The 23354-nt window shown below is 35.2% G+C and overlaps 1 protein-coding gene across 1 annotated transcript in view; it reads left to right on the top strand.

Moving 5' to 3' along the window:
- LOC110997869 overlaps positions 1-22244 on the top strand; it is a 107325-nt gene extending 85081 nt beyond the window's left edge. Inside the window, exons 4-7 of the mRNA XM_022266225.2 lie at positions 16536-16614; positions 17258-17426; positions 19689-20048; positions 21064-22244. Coding sequence (XP_022121917.2) covers positions 16536-16614; positions 17258-17426; positions 19689-20048; positions 21064-21400 — 945 coding nt within the window. The 3' untranslated portion in view covers positions 21401-22244. The remainder of the gene's footprint in view (positions 1-16535; positions 16615-17257; positions 17427-19688; positions 20049-21063) is intronic.
- The last annotated feature ends 1110 nt before the right edge of the window (positions 22245-23354 follow it).

Here is a 23354-nt window from a genome sequence, read left to right as displayed (position 1 = left end):
TGTGAAGGTTGTCTTTGTCTTCAAAGATATAAAAAAAACCTTTAAAAAATTAATAAAAACATATCAAATTAGAATCTTTTCACATGACCTGATATCTTTAATTTCTTGAAAAACAAGAAAGCTATTTGAAAATTATTGTATGACAAAGATACAAATCTATTTAAGTGCAGACAAAATGAGTACAGCTTGATACAACTAGAGGCCGTGATCTTGATGGGTTTAAAATAACACCACTAACGACTGTAATCGTCTAAGAAAATCATTTCAACGTTACACAAATAGAGGATATCTACAGGTTGACTTACAAGCACCTAAAGAGTTAACCATTTAAAGGAAAACACTTTTTTAACGGATTGAAGTTCTGTATTATTGTAAACTTATAATTATTTAAACATAATTTTAAATTTAACCGACGTTTCGCGTGCTTTACAGCGTGCGTGGCCACGGTGACTGAAGACAAAAGGTGTTGAATGTCAAAAAAGTATCACAGCTGTAGAAAATGTTGTATTATCTGTATTTATTTCCCCGGAGTTGGTATATAAATGTGTAAAAGTTATGTTAATAAAAGACAATACTAAGAGTAAACCAGTTAAATTATTTGAAAATGTATTTTGTTCCCTTTGGAGTTGGAGACTCTTAGCCCGTTGTGTTCGAGTGCATAGGCGTTCATTAAAGATATAAGTTGGCTACTAGATAGAACCCGTGACTCCAGATCTGGTGTTTTCCTCGCTCAACGAATAAGTATAGCAATACAGCAAGTAAATGCTGCCAGCATTAACGGTACACTGCCAGAGACTAAACTTTTAAATTTGTTATAATTTTCTATTCATCCATATTTAATTGAAGTGAATATATTAGACAAAAACTAAAAAAGCCGATGACTCACAAGCTTTGTAACTTCATGTTACCAATTATACATTTGATATAAACATATATAATATTATTTGAACAAATTGTACATATTAATTTACACATACATATTAATTCTAATATTTTTTTTTTTTTTTTTATAGAACAGGGGGCAAACGGGCAGGAGGCTCACCTGATGTTAAGTGATACCGCCGCCCATGGACACCCTCAATGCCAGAGGGCTCGCGAGTGCGTTGCCGGCCTTTTAAGAATTGGTACGCTCTTTTCTTGAAGGACCCTAAGTCGAATTGGTTCGGAAATACTTCAGTTGGCAGCTGGTTCCACAGAGTGGTGGTGCGCGGCAAAAACTGCCTGGAAAAACGCGCAGTTGTGGAACGGCGGACGTCGAGGTGATACGGGTGGAATTTCGTATTCTGCCTCGACGTCCGATGATGAAACTCAGCTGCAGGTATTAATCCGAACAACTCCTCTGAACACTCTCCATGGTAAATGCGGTAGAAGATGCAGAGAGACCCCACATCTCTACGCAACGCCAAAGGATCAAGCCGCTTGGAGAGATTTTGGTCGTCAACGATTCGAACCGCTCTTCGTTGAATACGGTCAAGTGGAAGAAGCTGGTACTGGGGAGCACCCGCCCAAAGGTGGGAACAGTACTCCATGTGGGGCCGAATTTGCGCTTTATATAGTTGCAAGCGGTGGCCCGGAGTGAAGTACCGTCTCGCCCTGCTGAGCACACCGAGCTTTTTGGAGGCTAATTTTGCCTTTCCCTCCAAGTGACCGCGAAACTGAACGTCGTTCGATATGTCAACGCCAAGTATTCCAATGCTGGCTGTGGCTTTAAGGAGAGTGTTTTCGAAAAGAGGAGTAGCGACAAAGGGTGTTTTTTTAGCGGAAAACGCGCAAACTTGTGTCTTTTTGGGGTTAAATTGGACTAGGTTTAGTCTGCCCCAGTCAGAGACTCCACGTAGTAGGGTTTCTACTTCAGACACAAGTTTGTTCCGGTACTCATCGACATCTGCCCGAGAAATACTTGCCCGGCCAGTGTAAAGAGTGTCCCCAGTGCTGTCATCCGCATAGCAGTGAATGTTGCTAAGTTGCAACATATCATTGATATGCAGAAGAAACAGGGTCGGGGATAAAACACAGCCTTGTGGGACCCCAGCGTTCACGGGTTTAAGGTCGGAACATGCTCCGTCGATGACGACCTTGATGCTCCGATCGGCCAGAAAGCTGGAGATCCAATCGCATAATTTCTCGGGAAGCCCATAGGCTGGAAGCTTCGAGAGCAGTGCTCTGTGCCACACCCGATCGAAGGCTTTCGCTATGTCCAAACTAACCGCTAGAGCCTCCCCCTTGGACTCAATTGCCTCCGCCCATCTATGCGTAAGGTATACAAGAAGGTCACCAGCCGAACGACCACGACGAAAGCCGTACTGAGAGTCACTTATCAGCTGGTGGCCCTCCAGATACTCCAGGAGCTGGCAATTAATAATGGATTCCATTATTTTGGAGAACAAGGAGGTTATCGCTATTGGGCGATAGTTGGACGGATCGGAGCGATCGCCTTTTTTAGGGATCGGATGTATCGATGCGATCTTCCAGCACTCCGGGACAGTGCCAAGCGAGTACAGGTACCGGAAAAGGCGCGTTAAGACCGGAGCCAACTCAGGAGCACAAGTACGCAGCACAATTGGAGGAATACCATCCGGCCCGCTCGACTTATGTATGTCCAAGCAAGATAATGCTTTACGGACAGCACGTTGCCGGAATGTAACTTCCGGCATCGAAGAATCACACCGTGAAATGCTCGGTGGTGATCTCCCTCGGTCATCCAAAGTCGAGTTGGACGCGAAGAGACAGCCTAAAAGGTCGGCCTTCTCCTTCGCAGTGTGGGCCAGCGAGTCATCCTCCCTGTGCAATGGTGGAATGGAGGGCTGACAAAAATTCCCTTGGACAGCTTTGGCTAGAGACCAGAAGGCTCGAGTCCCCGAAGGGAGTTGGGCCAATCTCTCGCCAAATCTGGCAATGTGCTCTGACTTTGCTTTAGTGATTTCCCGTTTGAAGGACCTGGAGGCTGAGTTATATGCTTTTTTGAGTTCGCTGGTATTAGCATCACGAGATTTCGCCGCTTCTGCCCATGCCTTAAAGCATTCTCGCTTTCGACGCGAGGCTGTCTTGCAAGAACGCTTAAACCAGGGCTGAGACTTGCCACCGATCGGCACCGCAGAAAAAGGAATAAAGAGTTCCATTCCCTGCAGAACCACTTCGGCGACAGAGGCAGCGACGGAATCTGGAGCTTCAGACGAAAAGCAAATAGGCCCCCAAGGGTAGGACGCAAAGAAAGACCGCATCCCGTCCCAATCTGCTGACTTGTAGTGCCAAATACGGCGAAAACCCAAAAAGCGCGACCGCGAAGGGCGCGTAGATGGCACAGTACTCCGGACCACACAATGATCCGATGAACCCAATGGCGGGTCAACGGAGACTTGATAGTTCTCCGGATGCGAAGTCAGCAGAAGGTCCAACAAAGAGGGTTTATGACCGTCCACATCTGGTATTCGCGTAATCGCAGGGACCATTTGTGTCAGGTCGTAGGCTAAAGCAAAGTCGTGAAAGGATCTTCCCGCGTGATCGGTGGTTTCAGAGCCGAGCCAATCGGCATGGTGGGCGTTAAAATCGCCAAGTATCACGATTTCGGCGGTAGGAACCCTTTCAAGCAGGGAATCTGTAGCCATTTGGATGTGCTCGATGAGTCGGTCAGTTTCGTCATTTCCGCTATGGGACCTATACAGGCACGCATAGAATCGCGGATGGTCATCGCAGTCTATGCGGAGCCAGAGGTTAGATAGGTCCCTTCCTTCAAGCGTCCCGAGGCGACGAGAACAGATATCCTCTCTGACGTACACGCAAACTCCCGCCCGCGGCACAAATGAATGTTCCAATTTGTACCCCGGGTAGGAGAGGTAAGAAGTATCAGCCGGGGAGGATATCTGAGTCTCAGTGAGGAAGAATAAGGCCGGCTTCGCAGATTCAAGGTGAAAGTGAACCGCGCTTAGGTTTGAGTTGAGCCCCCTAACATTGGTGAAGTCCACTGTGAGCGTGGAAGGGGTTGCCTTCGGCGAATTCTTCCGTTTGCCCCGAGATCGAAACCTGAAACTAGAACTGGATGTTTTGTTTAGAGCGCAGTTTTTGCCCACCCCAGAATACGAAGGGCAGCCTGTGCATCCACCACCGGATACTGATTGTTCCGATGATGGACGCCCAGAGGGGGATTCTCCACGTGTGGTACCCCCCTGGGGTAATCTTTCTTTAAACTGCACCGTCATACTCTGGGGAAGGGGGGGGGGGGATGGGCTCCGGGAGTCTCACTCACCGAACGAAACGCGAGTACAATAAGATAAACCTATTGCATCACTTCACGCCGGTTTTCTGTGAGACAGTGGTACTGCCCCGGTCGTGCCTGCCCATTTGGCTGAAGCCCGAAAGCAACAGCATGGCACTCCCACTAGGAAGGGGGTTGACTGATTGCACTGGTGAAATAACCTCTTTCACAGGTTATTTCACCAGTGGGCCTATAATATACCTAATAACTAACCTTAAAATTGATTTAATTAATTAATTTTTAATTATTATTATTACTATATAGGTTAGGTATATGGTAAAAAAAAATTTGATTGCCTAATATCTTCTGACGACATTGCTTTTGAATCTGTCACACGGCGAATTCTAATTTATTGCAATCTATTAAAAACAAATTAAAACGGAATTTAATTAAGACTAACATTTTTTTAAATTTAATGTGTTAGAGACAGAAAATTAAATGTAAAATTTTGTATGCATTAAAAGAAATCTAGGTCGAACTAGAGGATTTTTCAAACGGATCAGCTAGTACTGCTACTATAAATTATAACTTTTACTTATATCAACAATCTATATGACTGACAAGACAATGGAGTTGACGTCATATTACAAGAGTCCTTTGCTATTTTAGGTAAGACTAGCTGGCAGTAACATAAATCGAGGCTAAAAGGCTTTCACGTTGATACTGATTTAAATATTAAAAATAAATAAGCTTTTAACCACAATATATACACTAAATTAAAACTAGTTTTTTATTTAAATCCTCCGTTAGTATAGGTAGTAAAAGAGGTAGGTATAAAAAGAGACTATAAAGCAAATTACACTTATATCTCAAATTATTCCAGGAGGAGGCAGAAGGCTCACCTGATGTTAAGTAATACCGCCGCCCATGGGGCACTCCCAGTGCTAGTAGGCTCGCAAGTGCGTTTTATTAATTTCGTTTCTTACCTATACCGTTTTTATCAATATTAACTTCAAAATCATTACCAATCTCAAACTCAAAATAATTTAATTCATATAGATAACCAAGTACACTTATGAATGTCAACAGAAAAGATGTTAAATTGACTTATTTTATGTTTGTGTTCATAAGAACATTAACATTTACTATCAGTTCGCAAATCAAGGGCGTAGAGCGGGCAACAAGAACTGCCAAGAACTGACCACTCATTTATACACCAAGGTTTGCGTTATACAAATTGTTTGTAAGGCATACATATTTGAATGGCAAATCAAGCCCAAGGATTAGGATCGTTTAAATAATAATAAATTTATTAAAAAATATATTGATTAACATACGTGTAACGAGATATTTAACAATTTCACTTTGTCCCAAGGGTGGTAAGTCAATTATACGCCAGCAAAAACAATTTATATATATTCAATACATCGAATAAACCACCAAATATGGCAACCGTGAAAAGTATGGTTAATCTTGTTTCATGGCCGTGAATTTAATGATGTGAAAAATACATGGCAATAAAGTAAGTAATGAAACCTTAAAAATAACAGTTTTAACAGTATAAATTCTATTCAACCGCTATGATATTAATTCTATATCAGCAACCTTATATATTTAGAGAAAACGATAACTAATAAAAATACTAAAATAAAATACTTAGCTCCACAAATTTATAGTTGATGTTATGTATATAGTATAAAAACGTTATTTATCTCTGTTTATTTAATGTTTTCGTTTCGCTTCTGTATGCATTTGAATGCATAAGTAGAAACAATACATTTTTTTTCTATTAACTCCTTGATTTTTAAATATGTATAAATATTTTTATAGTGATGTGACCAAGTGCCTTTCAAGCACCAAGGTTAGGCCTTAGTGGTTTTTTGGTGTTTTTGTGTTCTAAGTTAATTGAAAATGTAATGCAATAATTAAAATTTTAAAAGTAAACCTAAAGAATACTATACTATAAAATGTCATTTGTTGTGTCACCTATGATTATATTAGATTATATATTATATAATATGAATTAAAATTATTAAATCAAACATTGGATATATGCAATAAATCTCATTATATACAAGATTATATACCATGACGTCATACATCACGTAACATTTCGATGCAATGAAGTAACCGCCTCGTTCAATGAAATTTAAGAGCAATGTCAAGATGAATTGGTGCAAGTTAAAAGCTTATGAAGCGTTTATCACCTACAAATATCAATAAGATCCCTTTATGTACAATTTTTATCATTAACGAACAAATTAAATTTCTTACTTATAAGCCTTTATTAGTTGAAGAACATATTTAATATTAAAAACTAATTGTTATTGAAGAGAATCGTTCCAGGATTGAATATCAAGAAACACATATCATTCTGTAAGATGATTTGACAACCGTATCTAAAAACGAAGTTCTTATCTGTAATTTTTATTGTAAGTATAGCACACCACTTACAATAGACAAAATGAAAGTACCTAAATAAAATTAAATACAAGACTTTAAAAAAATATTTTTGTATACACACTACACGCGTCAAAGAGTAAGTCGCATTTAACTCAAACCATAGACTGTCATAACTGTCAACGTCAAGCTGGCGCCATTATTGACGCCATCAGTGTTGTAATAATACTGTTTGTAATAAATAGGACACGTAGGATAATTAGAATGACAGCTCTAGGTTACTGAATAGTGAAATATAGCAACCGGGTCATTCCTGATTGACCTTATTTAGACGATTTTGTCTATTGGTTATAAGGTTAATAGGTCGAAAAAATTGGCTATGATGCAAATGTGACGTTCATTATATAAAAGTCTGACATCATAAAACAATTGTATATAATTTAGTTCCGCCTTAAACGTGTGCGATATTGTACAAAAATAGTTTAAAATTCTTTTGAAAGATATAAATCTTCCATCATTGTCACCTTGACGTCTGGCGTTCCGCTTAACGCCCAAACCCAATAACCTACATTAATCCATTTTTACAATTCATATTCATAAAAGTGTGCCAATAACCAATCGACGGATTATAATAGCCTTCTGTATATACAAGTTATCCGTGGTAGGTAGGATCGTTGTTATGGGAATAGACTAGGTTTATATGTATTAATTATTAAATATGAGTGTAAAGAGCGAAGAGGTTGCATTCTATGCATCACCAAAAATGGATTGACTTCTTAGGGTTTGGTTATTGGGATGCAGATAGGAGATCGATCGACAGTCACGGTCTGATTTGGATTCAGATTGTGGATTAATTATTGGCTTCGGGTGTAAGACACTTCTTGCCGCGAATTTCCGTTTTCGTTAGGACTCCGAAAATAATCCTAAGGCAATTCATATTGAAACAATATCCGAATATACATAATGGAAACAAAACAGCCGTTTGGCAATGATAGATACATCTCGCCTGACTAACCCAGTTGGCTGAAAAATTCAGAGCGAAAATTATAATCGCATTCCCACGCTCTGTGTAATGTAAACATCGTTGGACCGCTTCGTCATTTGAAATAGCTGGAAAATGCTATTTTAAAATTGAAATTATAAAATTGGAACAGAAATCTTTTTCACGTACTTAGACCTACTTATAGACTGCATATTAAGAAAAGCGTGTCGGCTATTTCTTACGTGTGAGAAGTGTGGCTTCGGCGTGCGACTCTCATCCCTGAGGTCATAGGTTTGATCGTTAGCTGTTCATCAATGGACGTCTTATATTTCTATGTGTGCGTTTAACATTAGCTCTAACGGTGAAGGAAAACATCTCGCGAAAACAGGCTTGTTTTGGACCCAAAAATCATAAAATCATAACGTGTGTACATAAGTACACACGTTAATTCTTATATCTTCTAATAACTCTTTTTTTAATATTTATTTACTTAACTACTAAATAAACAAATTATTGAAATAAAACAGTATTAAAGAATTTATAAGATTCGTTATTATTTTATACGATTTTTTTATTTAAACGGGAAATCTATTTTTCGTGAGCGACGTATTAAATAAGTTATATGTTACAATGTCTTCTTCAACATTTTATGTTTACGATCACCTTCGTGACATTAATGTTGCTATGTATCTTAAGGGCTACACAGATTACTTTAAGCAGTTGCTTATTATAAAACCCGATTAATTTAAGCTAAGATATAAATTTCTCAAAATACGTTTTCAGATACTAAAGATTCATTATTTTGGTACTTACTAAACTAAATACTTATTGAAGAATTTGTAAACCTCTTTATTGGTAGAACATTTTTTTTAAATTGATTTTAATCTTTATTTCGCCCATTACAACAACAACGCTAAATCGATAAAAATAAAATCGTATATACAAAAAAAAGCAATATTTAATAAATCACAGAGCTATGAAAGACATATATAATGTATGCCTGATAATTATGTACTTAATAATAACAATTACATATTTTTATCTATGTTTATTAAATTGCAAAGGTCCAGCAAAAAAAGTTGTTAGTACTCGCAAACTAGCGTTGCCTCTTGTAAGTAAACAAAGGATGTTTGATTTGATTGTAGGCTGTTTCTTAAAAATACGGTCAGACAGTAGGGACTGACTTCGCCAGACGCAATATGCAGACTACATGTACAATAAATTGAATAAGCTCTACCCGCTCACCGCCCATAATGAAAAAGGTGAAAGGCCTCGCTTCTGAACACACCTTACGCAGAGTTTATGATGATACTGAGACCTAACATGTCGTTACACATTCATACACATTACACTCTCCGGGAGAAAATGTTGTATTATTGAATGCATAAAGATTATTTATTAGACAACTTTGATGATCAGACCGTTTGAAGACGAGACATACATTTACACTTTCATAGCGACTTCTACGCGGGAATTACATGGCAACTGTTTACTGTATGTAGCTCTTTATAGATTTATGAGCTGAAAAACCCACTAACAAAGTCAGAGGTTTCTACTAAACACGCCGTTTATCAAATTGAAGATGCTTCGGAAAATTGTGTTTTTTTTTCAATGGCTTTAAAACTAAGCTTTGTTTAGTAATTTTTCGAATTCTGTCGGCTTCCTACGGCGAGACAATTTTTCTTATATATTTTGAAAGTATCAGACATCAGGAAAAAATATATGTAGGAAGTAAGCAAGTTTTAACATAAATACACTATATATTTTCTCTTTATTATATCAGTACAGAGTTTTTGTTTTTGTTTGTGCTATTGCCTTATATTAAATTACGAATTAACATTCCTGTCATATTAAAAAAAAGCAATATCTGCTTTAAAATCGATACTAACTAGAGACTATACAATATATTGTTACTATAATCTGTGGTGATCTTTATTCGTGTACGTCAAAATATTTACGCGGCAGAGATTCCATACAAAAATAGACCGCTTACGTTTAATGTTCCGAACTATAAAAACACAAGTATTTAAAACCAATTGATTGATACATACAGTTGATTTATTGCTATTAACACAATCTTGGGTTTTGGTGGAAACACGATGGTATAATCGTTTAATGTGGCGAAACGATTTTTTAAACAGAAATCGTATAGTATTGGTGGACGAAAAAGTTCGTAACCTGACATAATTTCGAGCAATATCTTGTGAATCTCAAAGACTTGAATTCTGTGATAATTTATCAAACGATGTACGCTCCATGCCGTATAGACGACTACGTTCCATGTAAGTACCACGCAATATCGGTTAAAAGGGATTTTGATTAAATTTTTTTGTTTATTTTTATGTTCTAAAACAAGGTGTACGCATACAATACAAGATAATATGTGATTACAACATACACATACATATCAATTACATGTATCAGAATATTAGACAGCTAGCAAGAGATTTTTTTTTTACCATGCTCTCAAGTGTTTCATTCGACATATGCTGTATATTTATAACATTCGCACGAACTGTGAAGGAAAGCATCGTGAATAATGGCATGCCTCAGAGCCAAGTCGAAGGCATGTATCATGAAACAGATGCAGACTTATGAGGACCAGACCTAAAAAAATTTTTAGCGCCACTGGTTAACGGCACGCTTGGGAGGATTTCTTTAGAAGATACTAGATTTATTGCTCTGAATCATTGCAATGCAGTTAATTCTTTTCGCAGTTTTGCGCACGGTCTAGTTCAGCCATTAATGTATTTGCATCTGAAATAAATATATTTTATAATGGAAATCTAGAGAGTGATTTATTATAATTAATTTTAGTTGTATTTCAATTAAATGCATCTTTTTGCAAATAAAACATTTTTTGAAGTGTAACTGCTTTAGGCGCATGAGGATAAATTTTTTTTACGGATAAAACGTCACGAAGATGTGCAGCATTTTTGTCGATGAAAAGGGAGAGAGCGATTGAGAGAGAGTGAGAAAAATAGATCGAGAAAAATTACTCGCTATTGGTTGATGTATTCGATTAGTAATTACATATTAGAACTTTAGATGGCAATTATGTCGCATTTTATTAATTTTTATTTATTTATATTATCATTAGCAATTATAAATTTTGTTAATAGTGTGAATATAGATATACAAATACTTGGAGTAATCATATACTGACTGGTAAGTCCATGAAAATCTATTGGGGCTTTTACCTTAATAATAATTAATTTACAAAGAAGTTTTTTTTAATAAACTTATTAAATACCATAAATCACTATTTACCTATATGTATATATACCCTGCAGAAATTCGCCCGTATCTCAAACACTACTGAAGCAATTTTCATGAAATTTGGACGGTTCACGTTTTCGTAATGTGACTTTTACACTAACTAACCCTTTAAATACTACTACAAATAAATTTACTAAAAATAAATATTAAAATATTTGCCTAACATCCCTTATACATTACTATAATTTTTGTAGTATTTTGTAGACTTTATAGTTAAAAGTAGAAAAAAAACATTTTCATCACACGCATAGGTATTATTATAACAAACTACTGGCGCCTTGTAACATATGGGACCACTTCTTCATACTTTATCGGCGTTGTAAAAGAAAATAAACAGATGTCAACGCCAAAACGATAGTGATAGATGCGGTATCTTTGAAGCAGATTTAAAAATTACTTTAGTCTAGACTTTTGTCTACGGTCAAACGATATTCCTACGGATTCATTAAGAAATCTATTAAGATTTCAGAATATATCCAGTAGCACTTCACGTTTTTAGCAGATGTGTTATTCTTTTGTTTTATGAGCAAATTCGTCTTCTGTCTTTGGTTAACTCGAATATTATTTTTTTGTATATATATATATTTCAAGCATATGGTTGCAAACTGCAATCTCATAAATCATCGAGCTGTCTCCCTGGTAGGACAGGGAAAACAGAGAGGGAGCGCTGTAGGACAAATCCTAGGGGTAGAAGAAGTAAACAAGGAAAAATATGCCCATCTCCTACGTCCTATCAGTGTATGCACCGAAGGTTGAGTTCCCGGTAGAATGCGACAGCGACCCTGGAGCCTCTGTAACGTCTTCTGTCACAATTTTATGTAACTTAAATACCTTCAATATTTGATAAATATATTATAACAACTTTGTATGATAGCAAACGTAAATGACTATGTTACCCCCTCCTGAAAGCTGGATAGCCAAAGCGCCCTTGTCTTCACGAAGTCTGCCGGTCGTCGAGGCATAATCCGTATCGCCTCGACATCCGTCATTCCACAACTGAGTGTTTTTAAGGCAGTTTTTGTCGCGTACCTATCACTGTGTGGCACCATCTGCCCACGTTAGTATTTTCGAACCAATTTGACTTGGCATCCTTCAAGATGAGCGTATTAATTCTTCTAAAGGCCGGCATCGCACTTGCGAGCGGCGCTCTGGCATGACATTAAGTGTGTCCATGGGCGACACTATCATTTAAATTCAGGTGCCCGTTTGTAAATAAAAAAAAAAAACAATAGTGCATAGGATTCAAGCGTTTGACCTCTGGGTTAGAGAACCATAAAGGTTATATTATATGCACACACAAGCGTTTTAAACAATGATTAAAAATAAATAAATTGAACTCTGTGGCTATCATCCTTAAATTTTGACAGTGACATAAAGACTGCACTATTATAGATCTGTATGTCATCGCTTACATGTAAATATTGACACCAAAATTCACATAACCTTGTATTCCGAAGTTCTTATCGAAATCGCAATCATCATAAACCACGTACGATAAGGATTCTGAGAACGCAATGAGAGTTTATACAGATTTATTACCTTATAAAATACTTTCTAAAATATTAAACGAGAAAATTTTATCGCTTTAAAAATCTCATTTTCCTAGACAGGTTATGGGTGTTTAAATTTATTACACATGTATTAGATGTATTCATACCCATTTATTCATTCAAATATATTCCATTAAATCCTGATAGTCATAGCGGGAAGGCTTGCCGTTACATGCAATGGACTACATCTAAATGATGGGTGCAGTCACACTATCCTACTAAATATTTAGGAAAAGATACCAACACAATAATTATTATTAATATACGCGTGTATAGTGTCCTTACTTGATTATTATTGATACTAAGGGCCTATTTCACAATGTATGGATAAAGTGCCAAATAGCTATGCAACACAAATTATTCGAAAGATAAAAGTTCCAAATAAGATTCTTCGCATTTCATGACGTATAGCGCTATCTGACAGTTGTGAAACGCAAAAATACTATTTATCCTACCAATAAGTAATAAATAGCTTTTTTGGAACTTATCCGGACATTGTGAAACAGGCCCTTAGTCTTTTAACCTACAGTTGAATCTGTGAACACTTACCAAATATATATAATATGTGATTCTCAATGTCAAACTTTACAGCTGTTTCGAGGTAAACGATAGAAGTAATAAAGGACCTCTCGTGACACAATTAGGAACTAAAAATTGCTGTTCCATAATACATATTCTTACAGTCTTCAACAAAATTTTCGCTAGCGTAAAGTTTTACAAATGGGAACTATGCATTCCCATAAAAAGATTAATACGATTTTTTACTACTATGAATCATTGTTAAAACATTAGAATGCTAGATTCAAATTGGGTTAATAACACAATTTCCTGCTTTTTATTGTCTACTAAACTTTTATGGATTGTTTAAACTTTTGTCATAAGTTTAACATATTAGCCTTAAGGCAATAATAAAAGGATATTATTAATTTATACAAATCAAATGATTCATATATATATACACACAATACACATTGTACACTTAATCGACGTTAGTTTTTGTTATTTCGGTTTCTTTGTGTTCTTCATCATGGACCCTTTTTGGGTAAAGGTCTTAAATTTTCCATTTGGATCTTGTATAATTGCCAGCCAGTGGACTATAAATGTGGGGTTAAATTTATATGTATTAAATGTCAGGAGTATCTATAAAATTATTCTTATTTTAATTTAATTTTATTTACTTTTTTACATGCCTCGTAGGTACTACACATCTACGCGTCAGCCGTAGGTGAATATTCACGTGAAATCTGAACAGATCTGTTCTTAGCTTCCTCCATCCTTTCCTCCCTCCTATACACACTATAATACTATAACTTCGGAACAATTATTAATAATATCATAGCTACATCCACAACTCCCTTTCTATGTAGCTTCCAATAGTAACAACGATTCCGATGTTTTTGTCTACTATTTCGAAATAGTTCGTTTAATATTCGTAGCGCTGGCGCTAATCTTGGGATCGCGAACCAAACACTCATTATCAGACCAGAATAACTGTCGGTATCACCAAAGGCAATTTGATTGTTGAACTGGGCTACTCGCATTTATTATAAATACTTGGAAGTTGAATTTCAGTTTTGCATTGTGTTTAAATCATACTTTGTTTTGTTAACAATTTCCTGGTTATTTATTTATCAAACTTTTAATTTAGTTATTGTAGTAAACAATTCATTATTGGATATTAAAAATTATCAGGGGCATGGAAAAAATAAAGGTTATGAAACATAATGAAATGTTTAAGTTTTTACTTTATATTTCCTTGCAAAGAATACAGTAATAAATTACAGTCGAAATCTGTTATGATATCGAAGAAACTACTCATATTTGGTCGTAAAAACCAATAGTGGTGACAGCTGATGACGTTGTTATTAAGAATTTCTGAAAAAAGGAGTTGTATTCAGACAATAGAATTCAGCCGGGACCTTTGATTTTGGTGAATATAACCTGTACGTTGCCTTATCGGTTTCTATCTATCTCTTTCAGGCAACTATCAGAAATAACGCGTGTATATCATTTAAAGTCAATGCCACCCAAATAGTAATATATTGTATATAATATTGGTTTCTAAGAAGTCGTAAATTGGGAACAATTGCCAATGAAACACCCGCCTAGCGATGACATCACAAACACTACGTACGAATGTTAAAGTCATCGATATCGCGTTTCGGAATACGGCTTGTTTACCCTTAGTAGGGTTGGCTCAAAAAAAATTGTGCCCTTTTTACTTTTTACAGGTGCAACGAAATAACCTATATGTGATTAATCTATATATTTCGTGATAGCAAAATGTATGAGAATATAAGCAAAATACATAAGCTTTTTGCAAAATGGGCACCTTTTTCGTTGTAAGATCGATTTCAGTTAATTAAATGAAAGTTGATTGTTTGATGTAGTCTGTAACTTATAATCGTGTACGCGTGAAGTGAATTCTGGTAATTTCTTTTTAAATTTTTGATGAATTCTTTAAAATGTAGTCGGCCAGTAGTCGGTAGTAAAGACTTTTTCACTAACTTTAATTCCTTTTAAAATAATATCCTTAGGTGCCCATATCTTGCAAATGGTCTTTAGTTAGATAAAGATAAATGTCGACAAAATTTATTTTCTGAAAAAGGTTTTACGATAGCATTAGGATTATTTTGTTCCATTCTCAAATTTAGATTCATTAAGAGACTAACAGCTAATATAATCCTTTTTCATGAATTGAGAGGCAAACGATACCGCCGCCGCCTTTAACACATTGCCAGAAGGATTTTACAAGGCAATTTTTGAAGGCCTTTACATGAAAGTCACTAAACACTTAATTGCGATTAAATCTCATCTTATGAGTAAAAAATACAAAAACTAATAAATTTGTAAAGGCAAAGTGTATTTAGACCTTAAATAACTTATTTATGACATTATGATATGACATTCGCATACTTATTTTTATATGGCTCATTGTCCTGATTTTTTATAATCGATCAGTCTTTCTTTATTTGCAAATAAACGATTTATTATAATTATTATTAAACAAAATGCATATAAGAACATTTCTTATTACCATTCATTAGTGTCGTTTTGTAAATTAAATTTATTAAAAAATAATTTATTTATACGGGTAACGCAACACCGTTCATGTCAACAAAATGTTGTAAAACATGTCAGGATCATATTGTTATAAAAGAACACGATGTCATTTGTTTTATTAGAATTGTAACACCACGCAATATCATAGACTTCTTACAGGTTCTACATGGCAATGTGTCAATTGTCAAAGTCAATATGTCAGTAGTGCGTAGAATCGCACGTGGAGTACGAGTACTTGAGTCTTGAGTTGCTTTTCGATCGACGACTGCGCCGGACGTGCGCTTTGACTGTTTAAATAATGTCGGACGACGGTATTGACACCAATCAATCAATAGCCGTTAACAACATAAATTAAAAATATATGAAAATGTTGAATCATATTACAACACTAGTGAATCATATTATTTTAAAACATGTCAAGTAAAATGATCTGTGTTCAAAGTCAAAATTCAAAATAACTTTATTTATATATTTTACAAGTAAACTTTTGAAGTCGAAAAATAACTTAAATTAATTCTAAATTTACATTTAATACCAGTTCGCATGTCAGCAGGCGATCAAGAAGAACTGGCAAGAAACTTTCCGCCACTCTTCTCTATCGCTAAGTTATGAGTCATAAAAATTGTTTGAGCTGGAGCAAATCAATCCCAAGGATTAGGATCATTTAAATATTCATCAAATTTATAAAGGCTTTATTGATTAATTTACGTTTATCGAGAACTTTGAATTTATTTAATGATAATTCTTTAATTTCGCTTGGAAATTTGTTGTAAAAAACGAATACACTTTATGTAAGGAGTGGTTTTTCGTCCAGAGCCTGGTTGGTTGTACGCTTAAATTAGTTTTGTTTTGAGTTTTATACTGGTGGTTCTGTGTACATTTTAATATAATGGTATTAAATTCAAACGTGTTTATTTAATAAGAGTTACTGTCAAATATTATGAAATTCAAGTTTCTATATCTCTGTCCAAATCGTTGTCAGTTTGTTGGTCTAAGGCATGCGTTTTCCTTACGATGTTTTTCTTTATTGTCCAGCCACAGTTCAATAAATACGATATATTTTTTACAGGACCGAGGTGGAAATTTATCAGTACCAGCGCGTTGGGAGGACAGAAATCTACGCAACTATCTGAACAGACCTGGTATCGGTAAGTATTTTTATTGTTTTCTTTTTATGTTTATACATTAGTCACTATGAAACCAACTTATATATCTTTTAAGTTAGAAAAATATTTAAAAAAAAACAGATTTTTTTTTAATTTACTAAGCCGCCAAACCGCACCACTATACCATTAAACGTTTATCGAAAAATCTGTGAACGTTTTACGTCATTGACATATACAAATATTTATTTTCTAATATAGATAGCTGCCCCTGCGAACTCCGTTTCTCCTTAATGACTAGCCTATTTTTTGGTACCTCTAGCTAGCTAGCTAGACTACCCCAGAGACTTCGGTTTTATGGAATGAAAACAATTTGGTTATTATTTGGGAATTTTTTTCTATATAAACTTAGAGTTCATGTCATAAGTTTTTTAAGAACAAATATAGAATTGGGGTTAATCGTAGAGGAATGACGATAAAGGGATGTATTTTTTATAATGCTGTATCGTTAATTTTTTTTTTTAACATACAATTTTTTTTTCCGTGTGGAAACCCCTTGTCACCTAGGGGCGATAAGAACAACAGAAATACTTTTCATCTCATAAATACAATTTGTCAAAAAGAGACGAATGTATATTAAAACAGTCTATTATACGAAAATTTAAATGTTTTAAAATACCCTTTTCAGAGAAAGCAAGTCGATGGATCGGCGGTATTTATGACTACGTGTCAAAAGCTTGGAAGTGGGGCGGCGAATTGAGGGAGATGCATTATCAATCTTTTAGCAAGATGAAGAAGATGACACCAGAAGAACTACAGTTCCACTGCATTGCTATGACGCCCGAATTACTCTACCGGTAAATATCTTTTTGTATTAGATAAACGAGGAGGCTTTAACTTCAGATTAAAGGGCTTAACGCAGCCCATGGCTGAGGTTCCTCTTCCGTTGGGCCCCGTAGTCGTTACAGTTCGCAAAATACCTGGAACGGCAGCTGGTTCCATAAAGTAGCGAAGCTTTGACTGCGCGTATTAACCCGGCTGGAAGACCCTATGGAGACCCCGGAACTGCTTCGGTACTTGGTAACTCCTAATAGCGTCACATTGTTCTCTTTTTGTACAGCGGGTTTGCGAAAGGTTGCAACATCAGCTCATGGCGTTGAGAGAACTACTTCAAAATTAAACACTAGTGAGCTGTCATTTTAGCTAATAGTTATATAGTTTCAGCACTCACAATTACGCTTTAGAACACGAACTTTAAATTACAGTAAACTGTTAAAATATATTAATTATTAAAAGCATCATTTACTTTATAATTCCATAAATCACCTCATTTTCATTTGTATATAAAAATAAAAATCATTTAATTCAGACTGTTATGAATTCATAATTACTGTTAGTAGAGTAATACGTATAACTATGTTAGCAAAATTATTAAAACATTTAATTCATAAATCTACGTTAATTCGAGACATCAGGTACATGGGCATGTATATGAACCCAGTGTCTCAAAACATGTATATAGTGTCGTTTTCTTTACATATTTCTTATGTGGCAATCTAAGTAACTGCCGACATTTATTCTTGTTTTCGATAAGTGTAAAGTGATTTATAAGGGTCGATATTAAATCGATGAAATATTCCCTATACAAACGTGGAAATACAATTTGACAGTTGAAAGCGGGTGTGAGTGAATAAATATCCATATAATGACAGAAACGTGGGGAATTCAAGGCTAAAAGGCGCCGTCGGGTGACCCATGCGCGGGCTTACAGAAATTTGCCTGTATTATAAGTTTCACAAAGCATTGATGCGTATACGTATATTTGCATATACCTAGGACGCTTAAGTCATAAGACCCAGACTTAAAAATTTTAAGCGGGAAGTTCAATACTTTGTCAATCTTAAAAGATATAACTTTTTGCTTCTCGTCGCCCGGAAAAAAAAACGTAATAAATCTATATGCATAGCAGTAAATGGAAGTACGATTCGTACGTTTGCTAGTACAAGGAGGCCCTCCGAAGTCTCTTTAACAAAAAAAAGAAAAGAAAATATATATATACATTAATTAATTCAAATTAGTAATTAAGGTTGCAAGTATTTACCATGAACTATCTTTTTTTTGTTTTATGTATCGACGGCCAGCGAACCGTTCTTTGTGATACAAAATTACTATAAGGTTAATCAGAGCTATAACACTAATTTAGTGTATGCTAAAAATTATTAATTGCTTAACTGTTTCGAAGTATTTAAACTTTCTACTATGGCCGAATTTCTCAGCACGACATTTAACAATGTGAATGCAATTTTAATGGCTGTCGGTACTTTGAATGCAACGCCTGGTGTGGTCCTTGCAACTTACAATGCATCGCGACATCCTAATGAACGTTTTACGATACGTGACACTTATAAAGAGTCGATCAATCGATAAAGTATGCCTTCACAAATCGGAAAATGAATTTTATGTATTTGAACACATCGTTTAGTGCCTCTCCGAATAAAATACTCTGATCTGTAGTGGTTACATATTCAGACCATTACAAATTCTAGGCATATTCGTCATTAGCGTACCAGTTTCTTAAAGGCCGGCAACGTACTTGCGAGCCTCCTGGCAATGTCCATGGGCGGCGGTATCATGTAACATCTGGTGGGCCACTTCCCGACAGAGGATGGCGCGTACAAATTGAACCAAAATAATCTATCTGTTTTCGAAATCACTTTAACACGTAAAAAATCATTAAATTTGCTCCGAAGGATGAGGAGGACAAACACACATACAGAAGATTTGTCAGGAATGTAAGATGTAATAACTAGCCTTGTTACTCAATAGATCAAATAAATAAATAAATAAATAAAATATAAGATGACATTTGCATGCCTATTCATATGTGGCGGATTTTTGTAATTTATGTAACTAATTGTAAGACTATTCTAGCAAATAAACGATTTGACTTTGACTTTGAAGTTTTAAATAATTTGTTATGACAAGTTATGTTATACAATATTATCTTAATTCAGCATCGATGACCTTAATATTATTAAACATATGTTCACCAACTCTTGAATATAATTATGTAGAATATAATTATATAAGTATTAATAATATAATTACAATTATTTCAGTTGGGCCGCCCGCACTTGCTACGAGCCGCGCCAATTCATCTGCCAGACGAAACTCAAAAAAGTACCCAAATCTAAACTCAAAGAACTACGACGACGTTACCAACGAATGGGTAAAATCAACGAAATAACCGCACCGAGCGTTAGCAGAGAGGTCGACGACCCGCGAATCAATGACGTCACCAGTAATCCTGTCAAAAACCCAAAGTCATACGATTTAAGACCCAGCCCTCTAAGAAAACTGCCGAAACGACGCCAGCATAAGCTAAGGAATAACATGAGACCGTATGACATGAGACCGAACGAGGTGAGGAAGCGATCACGGCCCGACGCGCAGCGAAGACTCACAAGACCATTCCCTGGGTAAGTAGGAAAATTATTAAAAGGCCGGCAACGCACTCGCGAGCCCTCTGGCATTGAGAGTGTCCATAGGCGGCGGTATCACTTAACATCAGGTGAGCTTCCTGCCCGTTTGCCCCCTGTACTATAAAAAAAATGCTCTATGTATATTAAAATTTTCAAAAATGACAATTTACTATTTTGATAATAGTGGCCGGTCAAGTAAACACCCTATGGGAATACAATAGTTTCCCCCCATGGAGGGGGCTTTTATTTACATAAGAAACTTAATGTATATACGAGCGAGATACACGTCGCCATTAGCCGTCCCAATTTTAGTCTACTATGTACACTCTAAAATGCATCTTTTATGTATTTTTGAATTTGTGAAACGCGCCAATATTGCAAATTTATTGTAATTGATTAAATAATTGCAAACTCTCATACCTAATAGACTTCTTCAAATAATTTGTACGCGGCTTCGGCAAAATAAGCAAAATCGCTCGACGAGTATTGTGTGTATTGCATTCTTATTTGGTGATTTCGTTAACATTACCTTTTTACTTTTTTACACAGCTTATATGTAAAAAAGTAGGAGTTAATATAAATTACAAAACATTAATATGTTTAAGTACTTTTATTGTTGAGAGCTCAGCTTACTTTTGCTGATAAGTGGAATTTAATAAATAAATAATATAATTGATAAGAAGAAAACTGAAATTAAACTTTAATACGACTTAATAATCTAAAGAAGAAAGAAATTGCCTGAATCTTAATCGTAACCATCACTCAGATTTCTGTTAATAAAGTACAAAATATAAACAAAACAAAAAGCCATCCTGTTTTAGATAATGTACTTGCTGATCTTCGTCAATATTATTTTATGAACCCATCCATTAACATGTGGTTAAACCATAATCATCCCATCTTCTTTCGGGACGAAAATAGTCTGTGGTTATCCTTTTATCGATGGTTTTTGACAAAGGAACGAAAGAGTGAAATAAGATAAGACTTATTTATTCTGGACAATTTTTTACAGTTACCAATGGAACCGACGCGACCCCGAAGGCTCTTACAAGCAAAACGCTGACATTCTGCTGTCAGGACGGACTGGGCTAAGTCCACAACAAATCAAAGTCCACCTGTCTAGACTAGAACACCTGCGAGACAGGCAATTAGCCAGACAGAAACGCCTTAGAGAAAATGATGACTGGCTGGTAAACGATCCACCGGCGATTGTCCACACTCACGCTAGGACGTATACAGTAGACAATAAGATTAGTGCTCTCCATCCGAAGACGATAGTGGAAGAGTTTGACATGTTACCACCGCCGCCACCAGCTGTCATCCCACGACCAGTACGCAATATTTGGTGACAGGAGGATCGCGATTAAAACCTTAATACTCTTATAAAACTATCTTTAACTAGTTTGGATGAATTTTGTTTTAAAAACTTGACTAGCTTTAAGTTTACGAAGCGATTTCCCATACCAGTTACATTTTGCGCTAGTTTAGAAACAACGCCATCTAGTGTCAAGTAGGGTATTGTAAAAATATTTAAGTTTCGATTAAATTCTTTTGCTTCTTTGCTTAGTTCTTCTACTCTTCAATCGCTAGAGCAGTCAGAACGACGACCTATTTATTAAAAAACTTAACGACCAATGTTTTGAGTGTGCTTAGTCTTAGACTGTTTAAATAGAAATGTACTCTTAGATATTAAGAAATAAAATTGATTTGAACCACCTTTAAATAGTATCCAATATCTGATTAAATAGATATTAAGTTTGTATAACAATTAATATTTTTTCAATAGTGTTTAGTGAATAAGTTTCGAAATTAAATTAACATACTTTATTTAGTTTATACGCTAACTAATACTTTTGCTTTTTAAATGTATTTAAAAATGAGTCGTACATTATATTGGCATTTTCACTAAAAATAAGTACTTATTAATTTTAATTATACGTTCCATAATTATAATGATAAGTATAAAATTGTAAGTTTAGTGCCAATAGTAATCCTCGCATTTAATTAAAACTAATAAAATAATTCATGATTCTACGTATTCATTACCAAAATGCGTATCCACGACATTACAATAATTATAAACCGGCTGTTACACGTCATATGTCAATGTCAGACACAAGTCAATTGTCAATGTCAGTCATATAACAGAGTCGTGGTGGCTGTACGCATGCGCTATCGGTCTTTTGAAGTCTTGTCTATTGTATACAACAGCCATTACGGTAAAATGTATCATTTCTAGAAACGTCAAAAAAATCTCTGTCTATTGATTTGTTAATCTTAGAACAAGGTCTGTACTCCAAGCACAAAGCTTGCTTTAATTTTATAAATTCCAATAAATACAAAATTCATATAATACAAATTAGTCTAATTGCACTATTTTAACTCAAGTACACTTTTGTCTCTTTTTGTAATATTTAAGTGATGAGGAGACAAAATTTATATAAAATGGTATGATTAGACTTGTTTATTGTTATAGGGTTAATTTATATTTTTTTATTTTATTTCTGATCTGAATAGTAGGTTTAGTTTTACATTAGAATCAATACTTTACATACCCGGGACGATTTTAGTAGCGATGGATTTTAAAAACATCCGTAAATTAACAAATCAAAACGTCAAAACCTAGTCTCTTATTTAAGCCTAACAGTATTACGTGCCCTGTTTTTTAAATATTAATTTTACAATACTATCATAAAACTGTGAGATTTTGTCGATAATGTGTAAATCATGATAATGTATGATTCTAATGTTTGTGTTTTAAATTATTGAGTAATAAACGATATTTTGAAACTGTATTTTTATTTAGCGCCATCTAGCGTTCAGTAGCGTCGTTGAGATGAAAATTAAAACTTGTTTCTTAGTTGTAGTAGTGGTAATTCTCCAATATTTAAGCCAAAAATTGGTTTTCATATATCACTACTACTAAAACATATATCGATATCCCATCCACATTTACAAAATAAATAATTATTTTAAGATGCTTTTATGGAAATGACGAAATGGAAAAAATCAATGCAAAATAAATGTTAAATACATTTTAATATATACATGTTTACATTATCACTGTTACAAGAAATCTAATGTAAATCAAAAGCGAAAAGTCATAAGTTGAGTTGGACACGTCACACTGTTTTAACAGAACATCCTTAAACAACAAAGAAAATCTAATCATATATTCTTATATTTAACAAACAAGCTTTAAAAAATGCATTAGAATTTTTTTCAGTTCACTCAACGGACAATAAACTGTAATACATTGAATTAGTTCTAGCTATGAGAACACAGTTAGTGAGGACGATGAAG

This window comes from Pieris rapae, chromosome 19 (genome assembly GCF_905147795.1).
Source record: "Pieris rapae chromosome 19, ilPieRapa1.1, whole genome shotgun sequence".
NCBI classification, from domain to species: Eukaryota; Metazoa; Arthropoda; class Insecta; order Lepidoptera; family Pieridae; genus Pieris; species Pieris rapae.
The sequence above is the reverse complement of the archived record's forward strand: the minus strand, read 5'-3'. Positions and strand labels throughout refer to the sequence as shown.